This window comes from Pecten maximus, chromosome 13 (assembly GCF_902652985.1).
Source record: "Pecten maximus chromosome 13, xPecMax1.1, whole genome shotgun sequence".
In the NCBI taxonomy this organism is placed as follows: Eukaryota; Metazoa; Mollusca; class Bivalvia; order Pectinida; family Pectinidae; genus Pecten; species Pecten maximus.
Window position 1 is genome coordinate 15,061,436 of NC_047027.1, and position 21,090 is coordinate 15,082,525.

General features: G+C 40.9%; 2 protein-coding genes across 2 annotated transcripts; both read right to left on the reverse strand.

The window, feature by feature from the left end:
* Window positions 1-533: 533 nt before the first annotated feature.
* Window positions 534-5,323, reverse strand: LOC117341348. Its single transcript, XM_033903206.1, has 2 exons — window positions 2,606-5,323; window positions 534-645 (listed from the first exon to the last, which is right to left on the reverse strand). The coding sequence occupies exon 1, from the start codon at window positions 5,303-5,305 to the stop codon at window positions 2,810-2,812; it is 2,496 nt and encodes an 831-aa protein (XP_033759097.1). The 5' UTR covers window positions 5,306-5,323; the 3' UTR covers window positions 534-645; window positions 2,606-2,809.
* A 56-nt stretch (window positions 5,324-5,379) lies between these two features.
* LOC117340478 lies at window positions 5,380-8,659 on the reverse strand. Its single transcript, XM_033902238.1, has 2 exons — window positions 5,633-8,659; window positions 5,380-5,499 (listed from the first exon to the last, which is right to left on the reverse strand). Exons 1-2 carry the CDS (start codon window positions 8,657-8,659, stop codon window positions 5,380-5,382), a joined length of 3,147 nt encoding a protein of 1,048 aa, XP_033758129.1.
* Window positions 8,660-21,090: the final 12,431 nt, after the last annotated feature.

Here is a 21,090-nt window from a genome sequence, read left to right on the forward strand (position 1 = left end):
CTTTTCTGTTAAAAATTTCTACATTTTTTTGTCCCTACATATTTTTTTCTCGTTCAAAATATCGATGTGATGATTTTGGTTCGTTGTCACAGGAGTTTTTACAGTGTTGAAATTGATTAGCTCGCTGTTCCTAAAGTTCAAACAAAACCCTTTTACTTTACATACTTCTGTCCCAGCGTCCGTCTTGTAAGCTTTTTTTGTTTTGGCCCCCCACTAACAAATTCTGTAATTGTGTGTTGTCTACCGTCACATGTGCTCTTACATCTTGACTCTTTACATGTCGGTTCTGAAGTCAAGTCTCCTAAATAGTCTCCTAAACTAGGATTGTACAGTCCGTCTTTGTGTATGTAAATTATAGAATCTGTGTCACTGTACAGTACTCTGTCACCTAATTTGTCCATTTCGGTATAGAGTCGGGCGTGAGCAGTCGTAAAGCACGCAACAAAAATGTTAGTGTTGTGGCCGTCTGGTACAAATGGCTTCTTGTATTTCCACTCCATAACAATATAATCATCGGTTACTGTGCTGTCCCATAAACAATGTACAGCCAGTTTACCTCGTACAACATCCTTTATTTCCAACTAGTTTGTTTTACATATAGTTGTAGTGTTTTGGTGTTGAAAGGTGTTGAAAAATGGTAAAAGTCTGTAATAAACAGAAACAAAGAAACGTAAGAATACGCGTAAAAAATTGAATTTACATGTATAGCAATTTTAGCATTGTCAGTTATATGGTAACTATGAGCTTCCATACATTGAAAATTTTGACAAACTGACGATTCCTTCGACCACGAAAATTCCATAAATCTTAATAACTGTCGTAGTTTCAATGTTCAACAATGATTGGCATCAATAAATCCTCAATTCAAATAGCAGCATTGTTATTAAAAGTTCACAACTGAGAGTCATAGCTCCGTCTGCACATCGTATAGTGACACCACGTGGTACGAGCGCAGAGGTTTCACAACTGTTGAAATAATCGTACTTTGTAAGAAATAACAGTCATAAATGAACAAAAACCACTTATATTACTTATATACTGAAACGAAAAAGAAACGCAACTTCAAATTGTAGGTTTAATAAAATAATACTTGTGAGCATTATGTTTAAATTTCATATGTAATAGTTAATATTGAATATTGATGTAACATCCTTTAAATGTTTAGAGATTTTTAAGAACAGGTCACTTTGCTAGAAGGTCATGATTGGTAGTACCCTACGTGAATCCAAGTTGAAATGGCAGCAGTTTTGAAACCGTGCCCTAATATCGTGTGTGTCCTCCTCGAACAGTTATCACATCTCTAATTCTTTGTTGCATTGAGTTCATCAGGGCATTGACTTTCCGTATTGGAATGTTATTCCATTCTTGGACGAGTGCATTTGCTAACTGAGGGAGGGTATTTGGGGGGTTGCGGCGATTTCGAATTCTTCTGTCTAATTCATCCCACAAATGCTCGATTGGGGACAGGTCGGGGCTATATGGAGGCCAATCTATAGGAACAATGTTCTGTGTCGCAAGAAAGTCTCTACAGACTCTTGCAACGTGTGGTCTCGCGTTATCTTGCTGAAAGGTTAGATGATGCTGCCTAACAAACGGCACAACATGGGGCCTACGGATCTCATCCCGATAGCGTACGGCCGTTAAATTCCCATTGACTATCACCAAAGGCGTCTTCAAACCATGGGAGATTCCCGCCCAAACCATAACTGATCCACCCCCAAATCGGTCGTGTTCCAAAACACAGGCGTCAGCAAAACGTTCGCCTCGACGCCGGTACACACGTTGACGGCCATCTGCTCGAAATAACGTGAATCGAGATTCATCGGTGAAGAGCATTGACCTCCAACGTCTCATAGGAAAACGTCTGGGCATATGTGCCGTTGCCCATTGCATACGACGTGCTCGACGTTGCGGTGTTAGTGGTAAACCAACGTACTGTTGCCTTGCACGCAAATTAGCCTCACGCAGTCTGTTGATCACTGTTTGGGGATGAATTCGACGGTTATGATTACCAATCGTATTCCTTGCCGTTTCAGCGGCCGTTAATCTCCTGTTACGCAGGTGTGCCACCCTAAGAACCCGGTCTTGACGTCGCGACGTTACGCGTGGACGTCCTGATCTCGGCTGGTCATCGACTCTTCCTGTTGCGTTAAGACGTGAAACTAATCGACTAATAGTCGATTTGTGAACTCTGAATTGTCGAGCGACGTGAAGTTGCGTGTTCCCTGCCAGAAGCATCGCTATAGCACGTCCTCTATCAACCTTTGATAACCGTGGCATAATTGTAAAAGGAATTATTGTTTGCAAAAGTATTGGCGATGATGTGGCTCAATGTTAGTGATGAATTGATACTGGTTTGAATGAAACAAGAACGCATATGTTTGTACAGGCACGGTTTTTGATGTTTTTACCGCGCCGGAAGTGCATAGGTCTCTAGTCACACTTGGGTGATTTTGAAGATTGGTATGGGTGTTAGGCAGGGTGCATGTTTATTTCCGCGATTTTTATACAGATATGTATATTTAATACAAAATTAATCACAATTTTCCATGTTGCGTTTCTTTTTCGTTTCAGTATATAAGTTCTGATAACTGAAAGTACTTACACCGTGGTGGCTGCAAGTTACATACAACATCTTTTTCTTTACACGAAGTATGCATCAACCGTAGTAAACAACATTGTCAATATTGAGAGTTCTTCAAAGGGAGATAATCGCGAGACTACTACGGAAGCCGCGGCGGCACACTCCTCGCCTGATGTCACTAGACAACACTACCGAGTACCACATAATACACTTTCTATGACACATTCAGCCTTTGTTGTCTCCAAGAAGTAAGATCAGTTCGTTGATCGGGCGTACATATAACACAGGCTTTCCTTGTCCGGAAGTAATCTTGACCTCTGCCGTTCGAACTAAACCGTCATTGCTTGGGAAGACCCTTGCGACATAACCCAATGGCCAGTTGTTCCTTGATACCTCCTTGTCCCTAAGTAGCACAATATCCCCTATCGCGATATTCTTGCGCTTGTCATTCCATTTCCGTCGAGGTTGTAGAGTATGGAGGTATTGGGCTCTCCAGCGCTTCCAAAATGTGTCGGCTAGAACCTTCACTCTTTTCCACTGCGCCTTGTGCAAACTAGAATTATCAAGAGGCACAAATGGTTCGATGATGGAGTCTGGTTTCTGTGTCAGAAGTGTAGCCGGACTGATTGGAAATGGATCCTCCGGATCTGAAGACACGGGTACTAGTGGCCTGGCGTTAACGATCGCGCAAACCTCAGCTAGGAAGGTAACGAGTACTTCGTGAGTCAAATTAGTGTCCATCACTGTTGTCAGCATTGACTCAAGAACGCGACGTGAGACACCTATCATCCTTTCCCAAGCCCCGCCCATATGTGATGCGTGCGGTGGGTTGAAAAGCCAGGTAGTTCCGCGGTCGTATAGGAATGTCTTCACTGCTTCTTCCTCAACCTTAAAGGCGTTAATCTGCAGATCATCCACCGCGCCAATGAAATTAGTGCCACGATCTGATCGGATCTGTTTTACATGGCCCCTCACAGCGGTAAACCTTCTGAAGGCATTAATAAAAGACGACGAACTCAATTCTTCTACCACCTCTATGTGGATAGCCCTGGTGGTGAGGCATGTGAACATAATTGCCCAGCGTTTTGCTTGGGCTGAACCACCACGAGTACGCCTGCTAACAATCTGCCATGGACCGAAAGTGTCCACACCGACGTTGGTGAATGGTGGGCCAGGTTGAAGTCGGTCGGAAGGTATGTCTGCCATCAATTGGTGCTCCAATTTCCCTCGAAGTTTACGACATTTCACGCACGCATGCAAGACCGTTGATACCAAGCGCTTACAGCCCGTTATCCAATATCCGGCTGTCCTCACGGCTCCTTCTGTGAAATTTCGCCCTTGGTGTTTAACCTGTTCATGAAATAGTCTCACGAGAAGTAATGCGACATGATGCTTCCCAGGGATGATGATTGGATTCATTTCATTCTGTTGAACATGGCTTTGATTTAGGCGTCCGCCTACTCGTAGAATTCCATCCTGATCCAAAAATGCGTTCAGTGACAGAATCGAACTTCCGTTTGGAAGAAGTTGTTCACGTTCGAGACTGTCTAGTTCTTCCGGATATGCCTCTTTTTGCACTTCCTTAACCACGAATTGTTCGGCCTTGTGGTAAGCAGCAACACTTCTGTCCTTACTGCAAATATGCCAACCCCTACACTCGGACTTGCTGACAATGGACTGTGCAACATGCGTCAGTGTCATAATAGCCCTGATCAGGTTCCTCCAAGTAGAAAATCTTGCGAAGCGATGAGAACCAAGTGGTGACTGTTTGACGTCTGTCTTTAGACTTTGAACCTGGGGCCTTACCTCTTTGTCATCTTCTGGTTCATGCAGATCAAACACCTGCTCTGATGTCATATCATTAATCGTAGTAAGACGAGTAGGTCCATTGAGCCACATGCTGTCTTGAATAGCCTGGGCGGGTACTGATCTTGTCCCTTCATCTGCTGGATTTCTATCTGTTTGCACATACGACCATTGATCTGCGTCCGTCACGTGTATAATGCGTTCTACCCTATTGGCTACATATGTATAAAACCTCCTTGTTTTGTTGTATATGTAACCAAGTACAACTTTGCTATCGGTGTGGAATCGAAATTTCTCAAGAGGGATATGTAAGTGGTCAGATACTGTCTCTGCTATGTCCACGGCCAATACTGCAGCACACAATTCCAGTCTCGGTATCGTATGGCCATGGAGGGGGGCTACCTTAGCCTTGCCAAGAATGAATCCAATATCTTGTTTTCCGTTTCCATCCTTTGTATGTAGATAACTTACTGCAGCGATAGCTTTCTCGGAGGCATCAGAGAAGACATGGACGGTACTGTCAATAGATAGTTTGAATGAAAACTGTGCGTAGGTCCGAGGTATACGAACATGTTGTAGGTGTTCAAGAGAGTCTCTCCAGAGTTCCCATTGTATGCGATGTTCTGCGGGGAGAGGTTCATCCCAATCTTTGGTTCCATGAATAAGAGATCTCAAAAAGTGTTTCCCATCGATTACTACTGGAGCCAAAAATCCTAACGGGTCGAAGATCCCGTTGACAGTTGACAGTATGCCCCTGCGCGTGTATGGTTTAGCTTCTGTTGAGACTTGATAAAGAAACGAGTCGGTTTCCAAACTCCAACTGACTCCCAAGCTACACTGAATAGGCAGTGGTTCACATCCTAAATCGAGATCCTTAACACCTTTTGCAAGGTCGTCTGCAGGAAAAGAGTTCATAACTTCATCACTATTAGAGGCAATTTTATGTAAGCGTAGTTTCCCTCCTTGGTGAAGTGCATGCTGTGTTCTTTTCATAAGGTCAACAGCTTCGTCGACAGTTGGTAATGAGGTAAGCCCGTCATCCACGTAGAAGTCATTAGTGACAAAGTCGGAAACGTCATCATCATTTCCTTCGGCTGACTTTCGAAGTCCTAAGGTGGCAATGGCAGGAGAAGGACTGTTTCCGAAGACGTGGACGCACATGCGATATTCCACCAACTCATTTTCCGGATTGTTGTCCTTGTACCATAAGAACCTTAAGTAGTTCCTGTGGTCTTCCCTTACTTGAAAGCAATAAAACATTTGCTCAATGTCTCCTACTATAGCCACCGACTCCCTTCGGAACCGCATCAGCACTCCAAGCAAGCTATTTGCAAGGTCTGGACCAGACATGAGGACATCGTTCAATGAAACTCCATTGTGCCTTGCCGAGGAGTCAAACACTGCTCTAAGTTGCTCCGGTTTCCGCGGGTGGTATACACCGAAAATTGGTAAATACCAACATTCTTCGCTGTCCTTAAGCGCCGGCGCTAACTCGGCGTGGCCACTACTAAATATCTTTTCCATGAAGTCTACGAAGTGCTGTCGCTTCACGGGGTTCTTTCGCAGACTGGTATCCAGGGTTCTTGCTCGTTTAACAGCTTGTGTTCGGTTGTTAGTCAATCTTGGTCGTAGATCGCGGAATGGCAGTGGAGCTATCCATTTACCATCATCACCTTTCACAAGCTCTTCTTTCATGATGCCGAGAAACCTTCGGTCTTCCTGTGACATACTGACTTTCTCATCCTCTTTTGTACGATGGAACACATGTTTTCCTAATACATCAAGCTCCTTTAAGGACCTGTTCGCATCGTAGATGCACTCAAATTCGTTCGGACAGGGTTTGAAGAGTGATGGTCGGCCATCTGCTAGGAAATTGGTTTTACAAACATTTACTAGTTCTGGAATGTGAGTCCTTCCTAAGCAATCCTCTCCGATTATGACCCAACCGAGAGGGAGTTTCTGGGCATATGGCGTGTTTGATGGTCCTATTCTCTGGTCCAAAACATGATGAGCTCTAATTACGTCCCTTCCAATAAGCATCAAAATGTGAGCAGTGTTGTCAATAGGAGGAATACACTTGGCAACGTCTCTGAGATGGGCGTAGTTTTCGGCTACCTCAGGAGTAGGTATTTCATCGCGAATTTCAGGGACGCGGTCACATTCTAACAGGATGGGAATGTCAAGACTTATAGACCTGTCTACAGGTTCAACGATAACCTTAGTCGAGTCTCTGCCTGTGGTCTTCGAAACCCCGGACACCGAAGATAACACGTAGTTGTGTTGTTTTCCTTTAATGCCAAGTTGGTCAAATAATTGTGATTTGGCCAGTGACATGTTGCTCTGGTCGTCAATCATAGCATAAAGTCTGATGCGGTTTGTGGGTCGGTCTTGATGGAACGCGTCAACAAGAACAATTTTGGCACATGATTTCCCTTTGAACTTATTGCCACAGATCTGCGTGCAGTTAACTTGGACAGGAGATTTAGATACCAGTGATGCAGGCTCCTCGCCGTACTCTAAGGAGCCTGAATTTGACTGATGCTCAAGATGGAGTGCTGTGCAGTGCCTTTCACTATTACATTCGCTACAAGGTTGTTTCACATCACAGTTGCGACTGATGTGTGACGTCGATTCACAGCACCGGAAGCAGACCTTCTTATCCCGCAACAACTTCTTCCTCTCCTCCATCGACATGGTAAGGAAGGCCCTACATTTGTTGAGAGTGTGGGAACTAACGTTGTGTAGAAAACAAGTCTTTCTGTTTCTGTCACTGTTTTGTATGCTATCAGCGTTGGTTTTCCTGACTGAGATGTTCTTTCTCTCTTGAGGATTCCTTTGTACAGTCTTATCATTCTTGCTTCCATTAGGTTGGTCATATGTGAAACTGGGATTGTTTTTCACTTTACTTAGATCTCTCAAAAATTCAGAGAAGAAACTGAATGGAGGAAATGCGACATGGTGTGTTTTTGTAAACTTTATTGCAGCATTGGTCCATCTCTCTTGTAGGTTATGTGGAAGTTTGGACACAATTGGTGAGACTCCTGTCGATGAGTCGAAGTATCCTAAAAGAGACTTATATTGGCTATCCTCCTTGAGTGATTCAATTTCGGATGCTAAATCTGATAGAGCAAACAGTTTCTTGGTGTCTCTTGGTGTAAGCTTAGGAAAGCTCGCTAACCTCTGTCTAAGTGAAGCTTCTATCATCTCTGGTGCCCCAAACCGTTCGTCAAGACGTTCCCATACTCTCAAAAGTCCTCTTTCTGGGAATCCGAAGTTTGAAGCTTTGAGACTTACGACATGTCGTTTAGATTCGGGTCCACACCATTTCTCAAGCAAATCCATCTCATCTCTTGGGGTGACGTTAAGATCTGCCATGATTGACTTAAAGCTTGATTTCCAGGTTTGGTATGACTCTGGTCTGTCATCAAAATTTGTTAACCTTGAGAGAAGAAGATCCTTCTTCAACAGAAAACGGGTGAGGTCCATAGCTATACCTGTGTCCGTATTGGTTGCCGTAGTAAAAACAGGTGCATTTGGATTCATAGGTAAATGCAATTGTGGGTCTGCTGTCACCGGGAGTTCAGCACTATGATCATGAAATACTGTTTCTTCGACATAGGCTCTTGTTCGTTGCTGCGTGTCAAATTTCGGAATAGCCTTTATCCTATCGTGGTTATGAGTTAGGTTAAACTCCTCCGAGTCCTCAAGGGCTTCCGCTTCCGCAGCAGCGACCTCCTTCTTTTGTGTAAGTGGGTCAAGATCGGCTTCTAGGTCGGCTTTCTCCAGTTTGGCTGCTGCGCTAGCTCGAGCACTTTCCAGTTCAAGCCTTGCCTGTCTCTTCTTTAGGGCCGCCTCTTGTTCAGCATATTGCAGGCGTGCCTTCTGTGCCTCAGCCTTTGCCTTTTTTCTAGCGATGACAGAAATCACACTTGAATTTTTCGAACTAGACCCAGCACTGGATTGTCTCGAAGATAATGCAGGCTCAATTGACTTTTGCTTCTCTGCCCGCTCCATACACGTGCCTAATTCCTTAATAGATTGATCTATGACTAACGTATGACTGTGCCATCTCAAACTCTGGTTATCAAGAAGTTCAAGGCTCTCTTCTGTGTTTTTGCGTTTCAGATAATCGAAGAAACTGGATTGGAGTTTATCAAGGCTACCAGTACATTCCCGTATGTTTCTCTCAAGGTCGATCAGGGAATTGAGATCTAATTTCCTACCTTCACCTTTTACACGTCGAAGGTGGGAATCTAATTCTATCCACATATCCTCATAAAATTTGTTGTGACTTTGGACTGCATCCTCGTACAGTTCCTAAGCCTTGGGAGTTAACGTCCTTACCCTAGGCTGACTGGTGTGTGTTGCCTCACTGAGCTCCGTTACTTGATGTGTGTTGTCTGTGTGGTCGTCCATGCTGTATGAATTCGTGTAGGCGTAGACCGATGTCTGTGTCCTTGACGTAGACGTTGTCCCGTTGCCTGTTGAAATCGTAGCTGGATCTCAACTTCAGCCGATTAGGTACTTTTACTGTGCTGTCCCATAAACAATGTACAGCCAGTTTACCTCGTACAACATCCTTTATTTCCAACTAGTTTGTTTTACATATAGTTGTAGTGTTTTGGTGTTGAAAGGTGTTGAAAAATGGTAAAAGTCTGTAATAAACAGAAACAAAGAAACGTAAGAATACGCGTAAAAAATTGAATTTACATGTATAGCAATTTTAGCATTGTCAGTTATATGGTAACTATGAGCTTCCATACATTGAAAATTTTGACAAACTGACGATTCCTTCGACCACGAAAATTCCATAAATCTTAATAACTGTCGTAGTTTCAATGTTCAACAATGATTGGCATCAATAAATCCTCAATTCAAATAGCAGCATTGTTATTAAAAGTTCACAACTGAGAGTCATAGCTCCGTCTGCACATCGTATAGTGACACCACGTGGTACGAGCGCAGAGGTTTCACAACTGTTGAAATAATCGTACTTTGTAAGAAATAACAGTCATAAATGAACAAAAACCACTTATATTACTTATATAAGTTCTGATAACTGAAAGTACTTACACCGTGGTGGCTGCAAGTTACATACAACATCTTTTTCTTTACACGAAGTATGCATCAACCGTAGTAAACAACATTGTCAATATTGAGAGTTCTTCAAAGGGAGATAATCGCGAGACTACTACGGAAGCCGCGGCGGCACAGTTACGCAGAGTGGAAGTCCCGCATGTCTTTCGTCTCGTCTGATAATAAAAAGTGAAAGACGGCCCGGTCAGTCATGACTTCTGTCTGCGGCAGATTAAGCCGCATGCCATATCTTCCCCAAAATGAATTTAGCATGAGTTTGGCTAAGGCCCTGAGTCCGTCATTACGTTTTATTTTGTCGCGATCCAAACAAATTCCCTCTCGTTCCTAATACTGTCTAATGTATTTGTCTTTGTCGGTGTCAGTTTTGCACCATGTAGGCCAACCTGAGGCTTCTTGTTTTATTTTCAGAAATGTGTTTATATAGTCAGTAAACAGTCTGTACTAATTGTCGGGTCATAGTAAGCAATCTGATGAAGAGATACACTTCATAAATTTTGTTTATTCTGTATCCCTTCTGAATGGCAACGTCTAACTCTACAGGGCACCATGTGCCCACGAGAGCGCGTTCCTCGTCAGTGTGTGTACATGTTCCCTGATAACTGCTATCCGTAACCGTCTTGCATAGTGGAAAACGTAAGTTTTCCATTTGCTCTGTAGGATAATACCGGATGGAAAAGTTTTCCATTTGCTCTGTAGGATAATACCGGATGGAAAAGTTTTCTATGTGGCACAATTTTGCACTGAATTAAGCCAAAATATTCCGAAATATCTTTGAAATTTGATGTTATGATTTCCGGATACCCAACAGTACTTGTTGACATATGGGTACAAACTAGTAAAATCCACGTAGTGAACTTTTTCGTTTGGTTTAGCCTGGTAGTGTAGTCGGTAAGCATTTGTTCTACCCCCAAAACATGCATCTCGGGGGTGTGCCCGTGCTACTACATCTACATTGCCCACAAGGTATGCAAGTATACGGTCAGATTGTATTTCCTGTCTGAAATCGTGGTCCCACTTACAAATGTAAGTGAATCCTGCAGCCTCAATATACTGCCTTTTGGTTTCAGTGTCCACAAGGAGTTTATCAAATGAAGTTTTTGTTTTTGGATTATATCCATTTGGATCATAGCAAATCGGACACCGGTGATAGACGAAAGAATGATATTCATAAACTGTTTTGTTTTCAACGTCCAACCCATCTACCAGGTATTTCCCTACTTTTTGCTCGCCTCCATTGCAGGCATGGTGGATGTGTACATCTTTGTCTGATGTTTTCATTACCCAGTCTAGCCAGGCAATGGATATCCGAGAGTACTGATCTCGCGTCGTTAAACCATCGGACGGGAGTCTTGCAAGCATTTGTTCTTGGAGGAATTTTGAGTTATAAACTACCATACAGACAGACGCAGCTGTGATATACTGCAATGGGTCAGTGTTCGTCAGACCCATAAGTAACTGTCTGAACTTCAACAGACACCGCCGCAGTATATCAACATCCGACACACAGTATGCAAGGAGTTCTGCCTGCAGATCAAATACATATAAGTACATAATTTTGCCTCCACTGAAGATGGCATCTGGTTTGATAGCATTAACCGTCGTAGCCCTTCATATCATGGGCTACCAACGTGTACTTTCCATGTTTAGGTGTGAAGAGCCATTCACAAAATGACTCGGGAGTCTGTAAACTCCATTTGTCTGATACCACACCCTGTACAATGTCTGTTGTCTTCGTCGATTGGTCTGTCGATACAGTGTTTACATGTCTTTCGTGTAACACAGAGATTCGGAATGCGAGTACCCGATTCTTGTCTACATTCAAAATCAGAATATATAGTTAAACCCAGGTGGACTCACATTCCGTTTCTCTATGAAACACTGATGTTCCCCTTGATGGTACTGGTAACAAGTGGAAAACTTTTTGTCATCACATGTGTGCGAATCTGGAGAGACAAATTTTCTCTCAAAGGTTCGCACATACTGGAGCATTTCCAGAAGCGCTCACAGTACGACCTACCGATACGCTTGTTGAACTTGTTGAATGGCTTTTCCTTGTACAGTCGAAAACATTCAGAATTGTTACAGAACACTCCACAATCAACGCAAGTTCTACTGTCCTGGGCGGTATTGCAGACATGCCTTAAAACAACTACTACACTTTTCAGCAACACATTCGTGTCGCTTCTTGTGAAGCGGTTTAAGACGGTCTACACAGAGGTACTTGCGGCCGTAAAATCCATGAATGTTCACGATTGCATGAAAGTGCGAGCCCATTTTCAACAAGAACAACTTCCGCTGCTTATTGAAAATGCCTCTATATTCAATTTCACCAAAACGTTCACAAGACACTATGATAATTTGAACGTCCAAGAAACGTTCAAATTGCATAATGTCTCGTAAATCACAGAATGAATCCATTCCAACACCAGCCCCTTTGTGTAATGCAATAGCCTTGATTTGAGTCGATTGCTCGTACAGTCACGTTTTGTCAGTTTTGATTTTATCTTTTGACATCTGTTCATCAATTTTGGCATATTCGTGACAGACCCAAATTGCACGAGCACAGCAAAGATTATCACTTTCATTTTTGATTTCAAATATGCTTTTCTTTCTTTTGATGTCATGTTTTAGGTTGCCTGTAAAATGGCCAACCCTGAGGATTCTCACCTTACCAATGTGAATAGTAAATGATTTATCTAAAATCAAATGTTGTTTGCTTTGCAACACTTTCATTATTTCGGCCAAAATAACCTCAGGAGTAATATCTTTTAGTTTCCGAAAATGAATGAGGATTGGCGACTCCAAGCCATCCTGATTAATATAGATTCGACCTCTATCATCGCCTTGCAAACCAACAGAGGCTAACGTAATCGCTTTGGTGAACACATTGTATAAGTTTGATGTGAGCGATAACCAAGAACGCCCAATCCAATTACGTGCGATTGTAACCTCAAAGGTTGTTTCCCTCACACCAAACGTTGGCCTATTGATGGTCCGTCTTTCCTAAAGTTCGAACCCTAAGTCATCGTCATCGTCACTGTCGTCGCTACCGTCATAGTCATTCTGTCGGTCTATAATAACATTTTCCCCAGAGCATACCTGTATGACATCATCATCATCTTCGTCATCGTCATCATCACCATCGTCATCATCACCACGATCATCATCATCATTATCATCACCAACTTCATCATTTTCTTCGTGTTCACCAACATCAACATCAGCAGCATCTTCTGTTTTGAAGTGCCTTTATCAACTCGTTGTTTTCAAGTTCCATCTTTAACATAAAAAAATGAATTTATTTTTAAGAAAAAACGTTTGAGATAATGATAACAATAATATTGACATAATTGAATAAAACAGTGCTTTTTCATATGCTTTTTGATTTTGTTTTGTTTTACATGTACAGAATCAAAAATTACTGAAATGAAAGCAAGAAATCATCAACATACAAATGAAACTTACATTTATTTCTGCCTGGTTTAGTGCTTCAACGAGAGTTTCGTCATTATCTGGTCCACAGAATCGCTAAAAAGAAATTCATTATATTGAATTATTCATGTACAAATCTTAGACCTAATAATATTTGATTCAGAGATACATTAGCTTGTATAACACATGCGTTTTTCGTTTTTTATTCATAAGGTTGTTTTTGTGTGTGAAAAATTACCTGAAGTTCTCTCTTCCAGAAAAATCAGACAGTATACAAATGAGTTTAGTTAATTTTTGCTTTGTTATTTTTTAAACTAAAACATGACACATATTTTAAGCCTTACCCTAAATTCTTGCTTTTTCCTTTCCTCTCTGGCGATACACATCTCTCTTTTATCAGCATGTTTCCTCTGTAAAATAACAAATCGAATTATTATCACATATCTATTGAAACTGTAACATGCACGTGAACCAAATAAATTCAGAGCGAAAACAATAAGTCTTAAAATAGCATACCCTGAATTCCCCCTGTAACTTTTTAGCTTTCTTTATACGTCTATCTCTGTCCCTGACTTCGGATACCGCAGCCTCCCAAAACACACATACGCACTCACCACACGCATGCATGTCGCACGCACGGGAGGCCGTCCTTAAATGACCTTAGCTGTTAATAGGACGTTAAACAAAATAAACCAAACTTTGACATGGCAGCCATAGCGGCCATTTTGTAATATGATTGCGCAATCATGGTTTTCCTGAACAACACCTATTTCAAACTTCTTTTCGAATTCAACTAGTGGGATTCAGCTCTAACTTACCAGAAATGATCCCGAGATAGTCGTGATTAGGTGTTGTTATTTTTTGGGTTGGTCTAGAATCCAAGATTGCCACCATGGCAAACATTGTCACTATACTCGCTACAGAGAATGCTTACTACAATAATATAAGGGTCTTTAATTTAGAGTCAAATGACCGTTAAGGCCCTTGGACCTCTTGTGTTTTTTTGTTTTTTGTTTTTTTTTTATCAAAGCGCTACTCCTCCTCAACACTTTGGTGGATGGCATCCAAATTTGATGTGAAACATCATCAAGGGAGGGCAATCATATTTTATATAAATGAGGCTGGTCAGACCCCTAGGGCCAGGGCCCAAAAGGGGGAACTTTGCTGAAATTTTGTTTAAAAACCCTATTCCTCCTTACTCCTTGTGTGGATTACATTCACATTTGATGTGGAACAGCATCGGGGAAGGGCAATCATATTTTATTTAAATGTGGCTGATGTGATCCTGGAGACCCGAGTGGCGGGCCCCAAAGGGGAAAAATTGGTGAATTATTGCTTTAAAACCCTACTCCATTTTAACCCTTGGCTGGATTACAGCCAAATTTGGTTTAAAACATCATTAGGAGAGGGTAATCAATAGTTTATGTGAATGAACTTGGCAAAACTTTTGCTTTAAAATGTTACTCCTTAATAGATTACAACCGAATTTTTCTTCAAACATCATAAGGGGACAGCAATCATAGTTTATATAAATGAGGCTTGTGGTGCCCCTGGGGACAGAGGGGTGATGCCCCAAAACGGGAACTTAGCCAAACGTTTGCTTTAAAATGCTTCTCCTTCTTAATACCTTAATTGAATACAACCATAAATCATCGGGGAAGGGCCATCCTAATTGATATAAATATGGCTTAAAAATAGGAACTTTTGCTTTTAAGATGCTGCTCCTCCTTAAGCCAAAATAGATAAAAACCAAATTTGATGTGACCACACGCATGCAGATCGTAAACACAGGAGGCCGTCCTTAAATGACCTTAGCTGTTAATAGGACGTTAAATAAACAAGAGGCCTGAACGGTCATCTGACTCTAAATTAAAGACCCATATACTATTGTAGTATGCATTCTCTGTAGCAGGTATAGTGGCACTGTGGGCTTGGAATTTGGATCAACCCGAGGCCGAAAAATAACAACACTTTGTTTACTCTCCTTCCTTAACATCCTCACCAATTTCCAGTTCAATGGAACCAGTGGAACTGGAGAAGAAGTTTAAAATGTGTTTTCAAGATTGCTGCCATGGTGGCCATCTTAGATTTCTGACTGACCCAAAAAATAACAACACTTGATCTAGACCATCTCATGATAATTTCTGGTAAGTTAGAGCCGAATCCCACATGTGTATGTTAAGAAGTTTGAAATATGTGTTGTTCAGGAAAACCATGAGATAGCGCAATCATATTACAAAATGGCCGCCGTGGCTGCCATGTCAAAGTTTATACGAGGCCAAAAAATAACAACACTTTGTTGGCTCTCATTCCTTAACATCCTCACCAATTACCAGCTCAATGGCACCACTGGAACTGGAGAAGTTTAAAATGTGTTTTTTCAAGATGGCTGCCATCTTGGATTTCTGACCGACCTGAAAAATAACAACTCTTGGCCAGGACCATCTCAGGATCCCAAAATCGAGTCCATCAAACCCCGCAAATTCACCCGATTTCGATATAAATTATAAGGATTTGTTTCATAATAAACCAAAATGTATTCCATCGTTCGGAATACGGATGTCCTCTCTTTTAGAAACAGTCCAAATTAATGTCGACTCAATCGCTTCCTTGCGGAACAATCGAAATCCCTCCATGGACTTTAAAAGTATCTCTAGGTGATTATTCTGCGATAACGTTTGTCGCATATTTTACCTACTTCACACACAACTCTGGGCCAATGTCAATTCCAAGATTAAGTATATGGTTGACTAAGTGTTCCTTTCTTGATTTGTTACCATTTGGTGGAATTAATTATATGGCGTCACTGTAAAAACGGTCAGAATTCAGCGTGTCCTGCTGAATCAGCCTTCTGTGGCGTGACTGCCGTTTAAATACCACATGTCACGTGACAAACCGTTTCCCAAAATATTCACTTTCAATGTGTATTTAAGGAGTACCGGATGTCTCCCAAAATACACCCGCATACACCTCACTCGTGCATATCGCACACAAGAGAGGCCGTCCTTAATTACCTTAGTTGTTGATAGGACGTTAAACAATATCAAACTAACCAACAAATATATGGGTCAATGTGATATAATCTGTTAAAGTTTTCTTCATAACAAAGAGGCGTAGAGACCTGGTATTGGCAAAGGGATATGAAAATTGTTTTAAAGTGGATGAAATACACTCGAGGTTACAAGGATCAAATTAGTCGGAAGGCTGGATTCATGATATAGGCTAGGTTTCGTTGAAATGAATAAACTTAACAAACTGTCGTATTGAAATTAGGTTTTGATCTTGGTAACCATAAAAATGATATGTATCAAGTGCGCGATACAGGCCAGCAATCTAATTAAAATCTAGATGGTCATTCTCACTACGTTACATGAACGTAGTGATAATGAACATCTAGATTTTAATTAGATTGACAGGCCAGCTGAGGCTGGTTATGATTATTTCGATATTTTTTGCACATATTCGTGTTTATCCCTTTGATAGTACAATGTATTATTATGTAGCTTGTACGATATTATGTATTTCAGATTCTTCTCTATGTAGGCCAAATCAGTCGTGCAACAGCTGACGCGACATTTACAAGATTGGATGGAGCTATTCAGGTGAGCGCCATATGTGACAGTAAAAATTAAATGTAAAAAAAATAATGTTTACGGAAGAAAACATCAAATATATCAATACATGATTTAAAGGTTATATATTGAAGCAAAGAAGTCAAACATAAATGAAATGAAAATGATATATTAATAATTGAATTTGAACGAAATTCTATTTAGGTACACTTTCGGGACTATTGAGAAGATGGAATGGGAAGCAGTTGATAGGACGATAAACAATAATAAACCAAACTAAACAGCAATCAAATCATGTACAACCTCTTGTCATGTGGTCCTTGTACTAGATATTAACAACGGATCAATATACAAACAGAACGAATATATCACTATTGATTTTATACAGTTGATGGTTTATAACATTCAATAATATCCAGATGTTATTCATTTCATATCGGGACATGTGATGCAGTAAACAAACATACTTGAAATATGTTTTATTAATAGGATTTGCTATACAGGATTGAAAAATATAATTGTGTATGCGATACAACAGTGAAAAACATACCTGAAATATATTTCATATTTGGATATTCGATACAAAACTGAAAAAAACATACCTGGCAATATGTGATGCGGTTGAACTGTATGTTTCTTTTGATGATATGAAATAGTTAAACTGCTCAAATAGTTGCGACAAAATATCTTTAATTTGAACTGATGGCTATATTTATGTTATTTGGTATCGTGAGTGTCTTCCTGATGAGATTGGACAATGCACATATATTTACATCAGTTCAAAACATTGGCGTGCTCTACGAGAACGAAGGCAGACTGATCAAGGCTCTTGGGAATTATATAATGGAATCGTCCAAAAATGGCACCCACGTATCGCAGGATGTCATAAGGTATAAACAGTTATTGGTTACAGTTTCTAGAGAGGAGTGTGATCAGTATTTTTGTATTTCTGACTAGATGCACGCATGTTGTTTCTTCACGATATTTTAACACCTTAGGCAATATAACTGTCTTCAATACATAGACAAAATACCATACTGTGTACACAGTGGTGACCGTAATATATACGACGGTCATCAAAGATGGATGCAGGTTGGTTTGGGTGAGTTTCGTTTTTTTACCGAATTTGCTAGTTGATGATAACATTGAAAATTTCTAAGGCGAGCCGTGGGAAGATTGTAACATGCTGTTTGGGAATATCATATAATATATTCTTGACAATAATCCATTTTAACGTTAGAAGCGTTGGAAAAATATCTCCGAGATGACCGTAATATCAAACTATGATGACCGTAGTAATTGAAAGGGATGACCGTAAGGATGACCGTAATATGCCAAGAAAGAACCTTTAATTCCGTGTATTTCTGTAAATTGATAAACATAATACATGCAATACCTTCGTTTAGGTTGCACGCCGATTGTTGTTTGGTTCGTTGAGTTTATAATTGATATTTCGGCTATGTAATAAGACATTGTATCAAGTCTTGAAAAATAATAATATCATAGTAGCTGGTGACTATACCCAGTTTACGTAACATGAGAAGATACGATACAAGTACATATTAATATAATTGAAACAATCTGGAAATGCACACTTGTGGTATATTCATTCAGTAAACAGTTTACACTCTAAAATTACAACAGAAAACGAAATCAATAATTTACAAATTTGTTTCAGGTAAGTAATTTCGTGAATAAGCAAATCATAATACATATTTGTTATTGGTTCACTGTTGCACAATCAAACATAAATATTCCAAAACAATCAAAAGAAACAATATTAAATAGTAACCAATTGATATGAGTGACGTCATCATGAGTTTTATTAACCGTGATGAGTAAGCTGTACATGTATCAGAAAGATCCTGACATAAGAATTGGGTATCCTTACGGACGGATGCCTGTTTATGCTCCAGAACTTGGACAAACACCACAAATATCTCCTTATGTCTAGCAGTTGGTGTCAGGGACGAACCAAGCTCGGAAAACACCCGACAATTATCCGAAAGAATGTTGAGGTTCGATGTTCGGGTCAGAGGAAACTCGGATAACAGCAAAACATTGATATGTAAGAATGTCTTAGTCTGGTGTAAGGGCCAGAGAACTCGGGACTAGATTCATATGCACTGTACACATAGAATCAAATTATGCTTGTTTGCTGTGTGGCCAGAAACTTGTATATACGTCTCTGGTGTGGGGTTATTCTGTCGAATACCCACAATACAACCATACAATTTGTATTTTGTTCTAATACTGATGCGGAATTAGCCATCTTATGATGAGCTTTTCAAAATATTTCTGATGATAATAATTTTCATGTTTTTATAATAAATTGTCATCTTGTATAAGATGGCCTTTTCAATTCAATCATATCATCTTGATAAAGGGGCAGATTGCCTCGAAAATTCGACAATTTACTTGTGCAAACGAACGCAACAAAACACAAAATTCGAAAAAACACGAAACTGAAATTTGATCAATGATTCAAAAAAATATAAACAACATGAACAAATAAAAGCGTCAATGTTTACTTACCCGCGTTCATGTCGCTGTCGTTCGCCTACATGTAAAATATTTTAACAAATTGTTGCACGTTGTAAACTGAAACAATAACGGAACGTTAATACCTCATCATTATTAGGTCATCTGACCCAAAGGGTCAGGATGACCTATAGTCATCGTGCTTCGTCCGTCGTCGTCCGCCGTGCGCCGTGCGCCGTCCGTAAACTTTTTCTTTCAAAACGCTACTCCTCCTTAACGCTTGGGTGGATTACTTCCAAATTTGGTTTGAAGCATCATTGGGGGAGGGCAATCATATTTTATATAAATGAGGCTGGTCTGACCCCTGGGGCCAGAAGGGCGGGGCCCCAAAAAGGGAACTTAGGTGAATATTGCTATAAAATCCTACTCCTCCTTTACCCTTGGGTGGATTACAACTAAATTTGGTGTGAAACATCATTGGGGGAGGGCGGTCATATTTTATATAAATGAAGTTGGTGTGACCCCTGGGGCCTGAGGGGCGGGGCCCCAAAAGGGGAACTTTGATGAAATTTTGCTTTAAAATCCTACTCCTCCTTAACCCTTTAGTGGATTTCAACCAGATATGTTGTGAAAAATCATTTGGGGAGGGCGGTCATATTTTATATAAATGAGGCTGGTGTGACCACTAGGGCCTGAGGGGCGGGGCCCCAAATGGGGAACTTTGATGAAATTTTGCTATAAAATCCTACTCCTCCTTAACCCTTTAGTGGATTTCAACCAGATATGTTGTGAAACATCATTTGGGGAGGGCGGTCATATTTTATATAAATGAGGCTGATGTGAGCCCTGGGGCCAGAGTGACGGGCCCAAAAAAGGGAACTTTGATGAAATTTTGCTATAAAATCCTACTCGTCCTTAACCCTTTGGTGGATTTCAACCAGATATTATGTGAAACATCATTGGTGGAGGGTGGTCATATTTTATATAAATGAGGCTGGTGTGGCCCCTGGGGCCAGAGGGGCGGGGCCCCAAAAGGGGAACTTTGATGAAATTTTGCTATAAAATCCTACTCCTCCTAACACCCATAGTGAATTATTACCAAATTTGGTGTGAAACACCATTTGGGGAGGGCGGTCATATTTTATATAAATGAGGCTGGTGTGACCACTAGGGCCTGAGGGGCGGGGCCCCAAATGGGGAACTTTGATGAAATTTTGCTATAAAATCCTACTCCTCCTTAACCCTTTAGTGGATTTCAACCAGATATGTTGTGAAACATCATTTGGGGAGGGCGGTCATATTTTATATAAATGAGGCTAGTGTGACCCCTGGGGCCTGAGGGGTGGGGCCCCAAATGGGGAACTTTGATGAAATTTTGCTATAAAATCCTACTCCTCCTTAACCCTTTAGTAGATTTCAACCAGATATGTTGTGAAACATCATTGGGGGAGGGTGGTCATATTTTATATAAATGAGGCTGGTGTGGCCCCTGGGGCCAGAGGGGCGGGGCCCCAAAAGGGGAACTTTGATGAAATTTTGCTATAAAATCCTACTCCTCCTAACACCCATAGTGAATTATTACCAAATTTGGTGTGAAACACCATTTGGGGAGGGCGGTCATATCTTATATAAATGAGGCTGGTGTGACCACTAGGGCCAGAGGGGCGGGGCCCCAAAAGGGGAACTTTGATGAAATTTTGCTATAAAATCCTACTCCTCCTAACACCCATAGTGAATTATTACCAAATTTGGTGTGAAACATCATTGGAGGAGGACAATCATATTTTATATAAATGAGGCTGGTTTGACCCCTAGGGCCAGAGGGGCGGGGCCCCAAAAGGGGAACTTTGGTGAATTTTTGCTATAAATCCTACTTCTCTCTAACCCTTGGGTGGATTAATACGAAATATGGTGTGAAACATCCTTTGGGAAGGGTGGTCATATTTTATATAAACGAGGCCCCAAAAGGGGAACTTTGGTGAATATTTGCTGTTAAATCCTAATCCTCCCTAACCTTTTGGTGGATTACAACCAAATTTGATGTGAAACATAAGGTGACGGCAATCATTTTTTAATGAGACAGGTTTGACCCCTGGGGAAAAAAGATGGGGCAAAAGG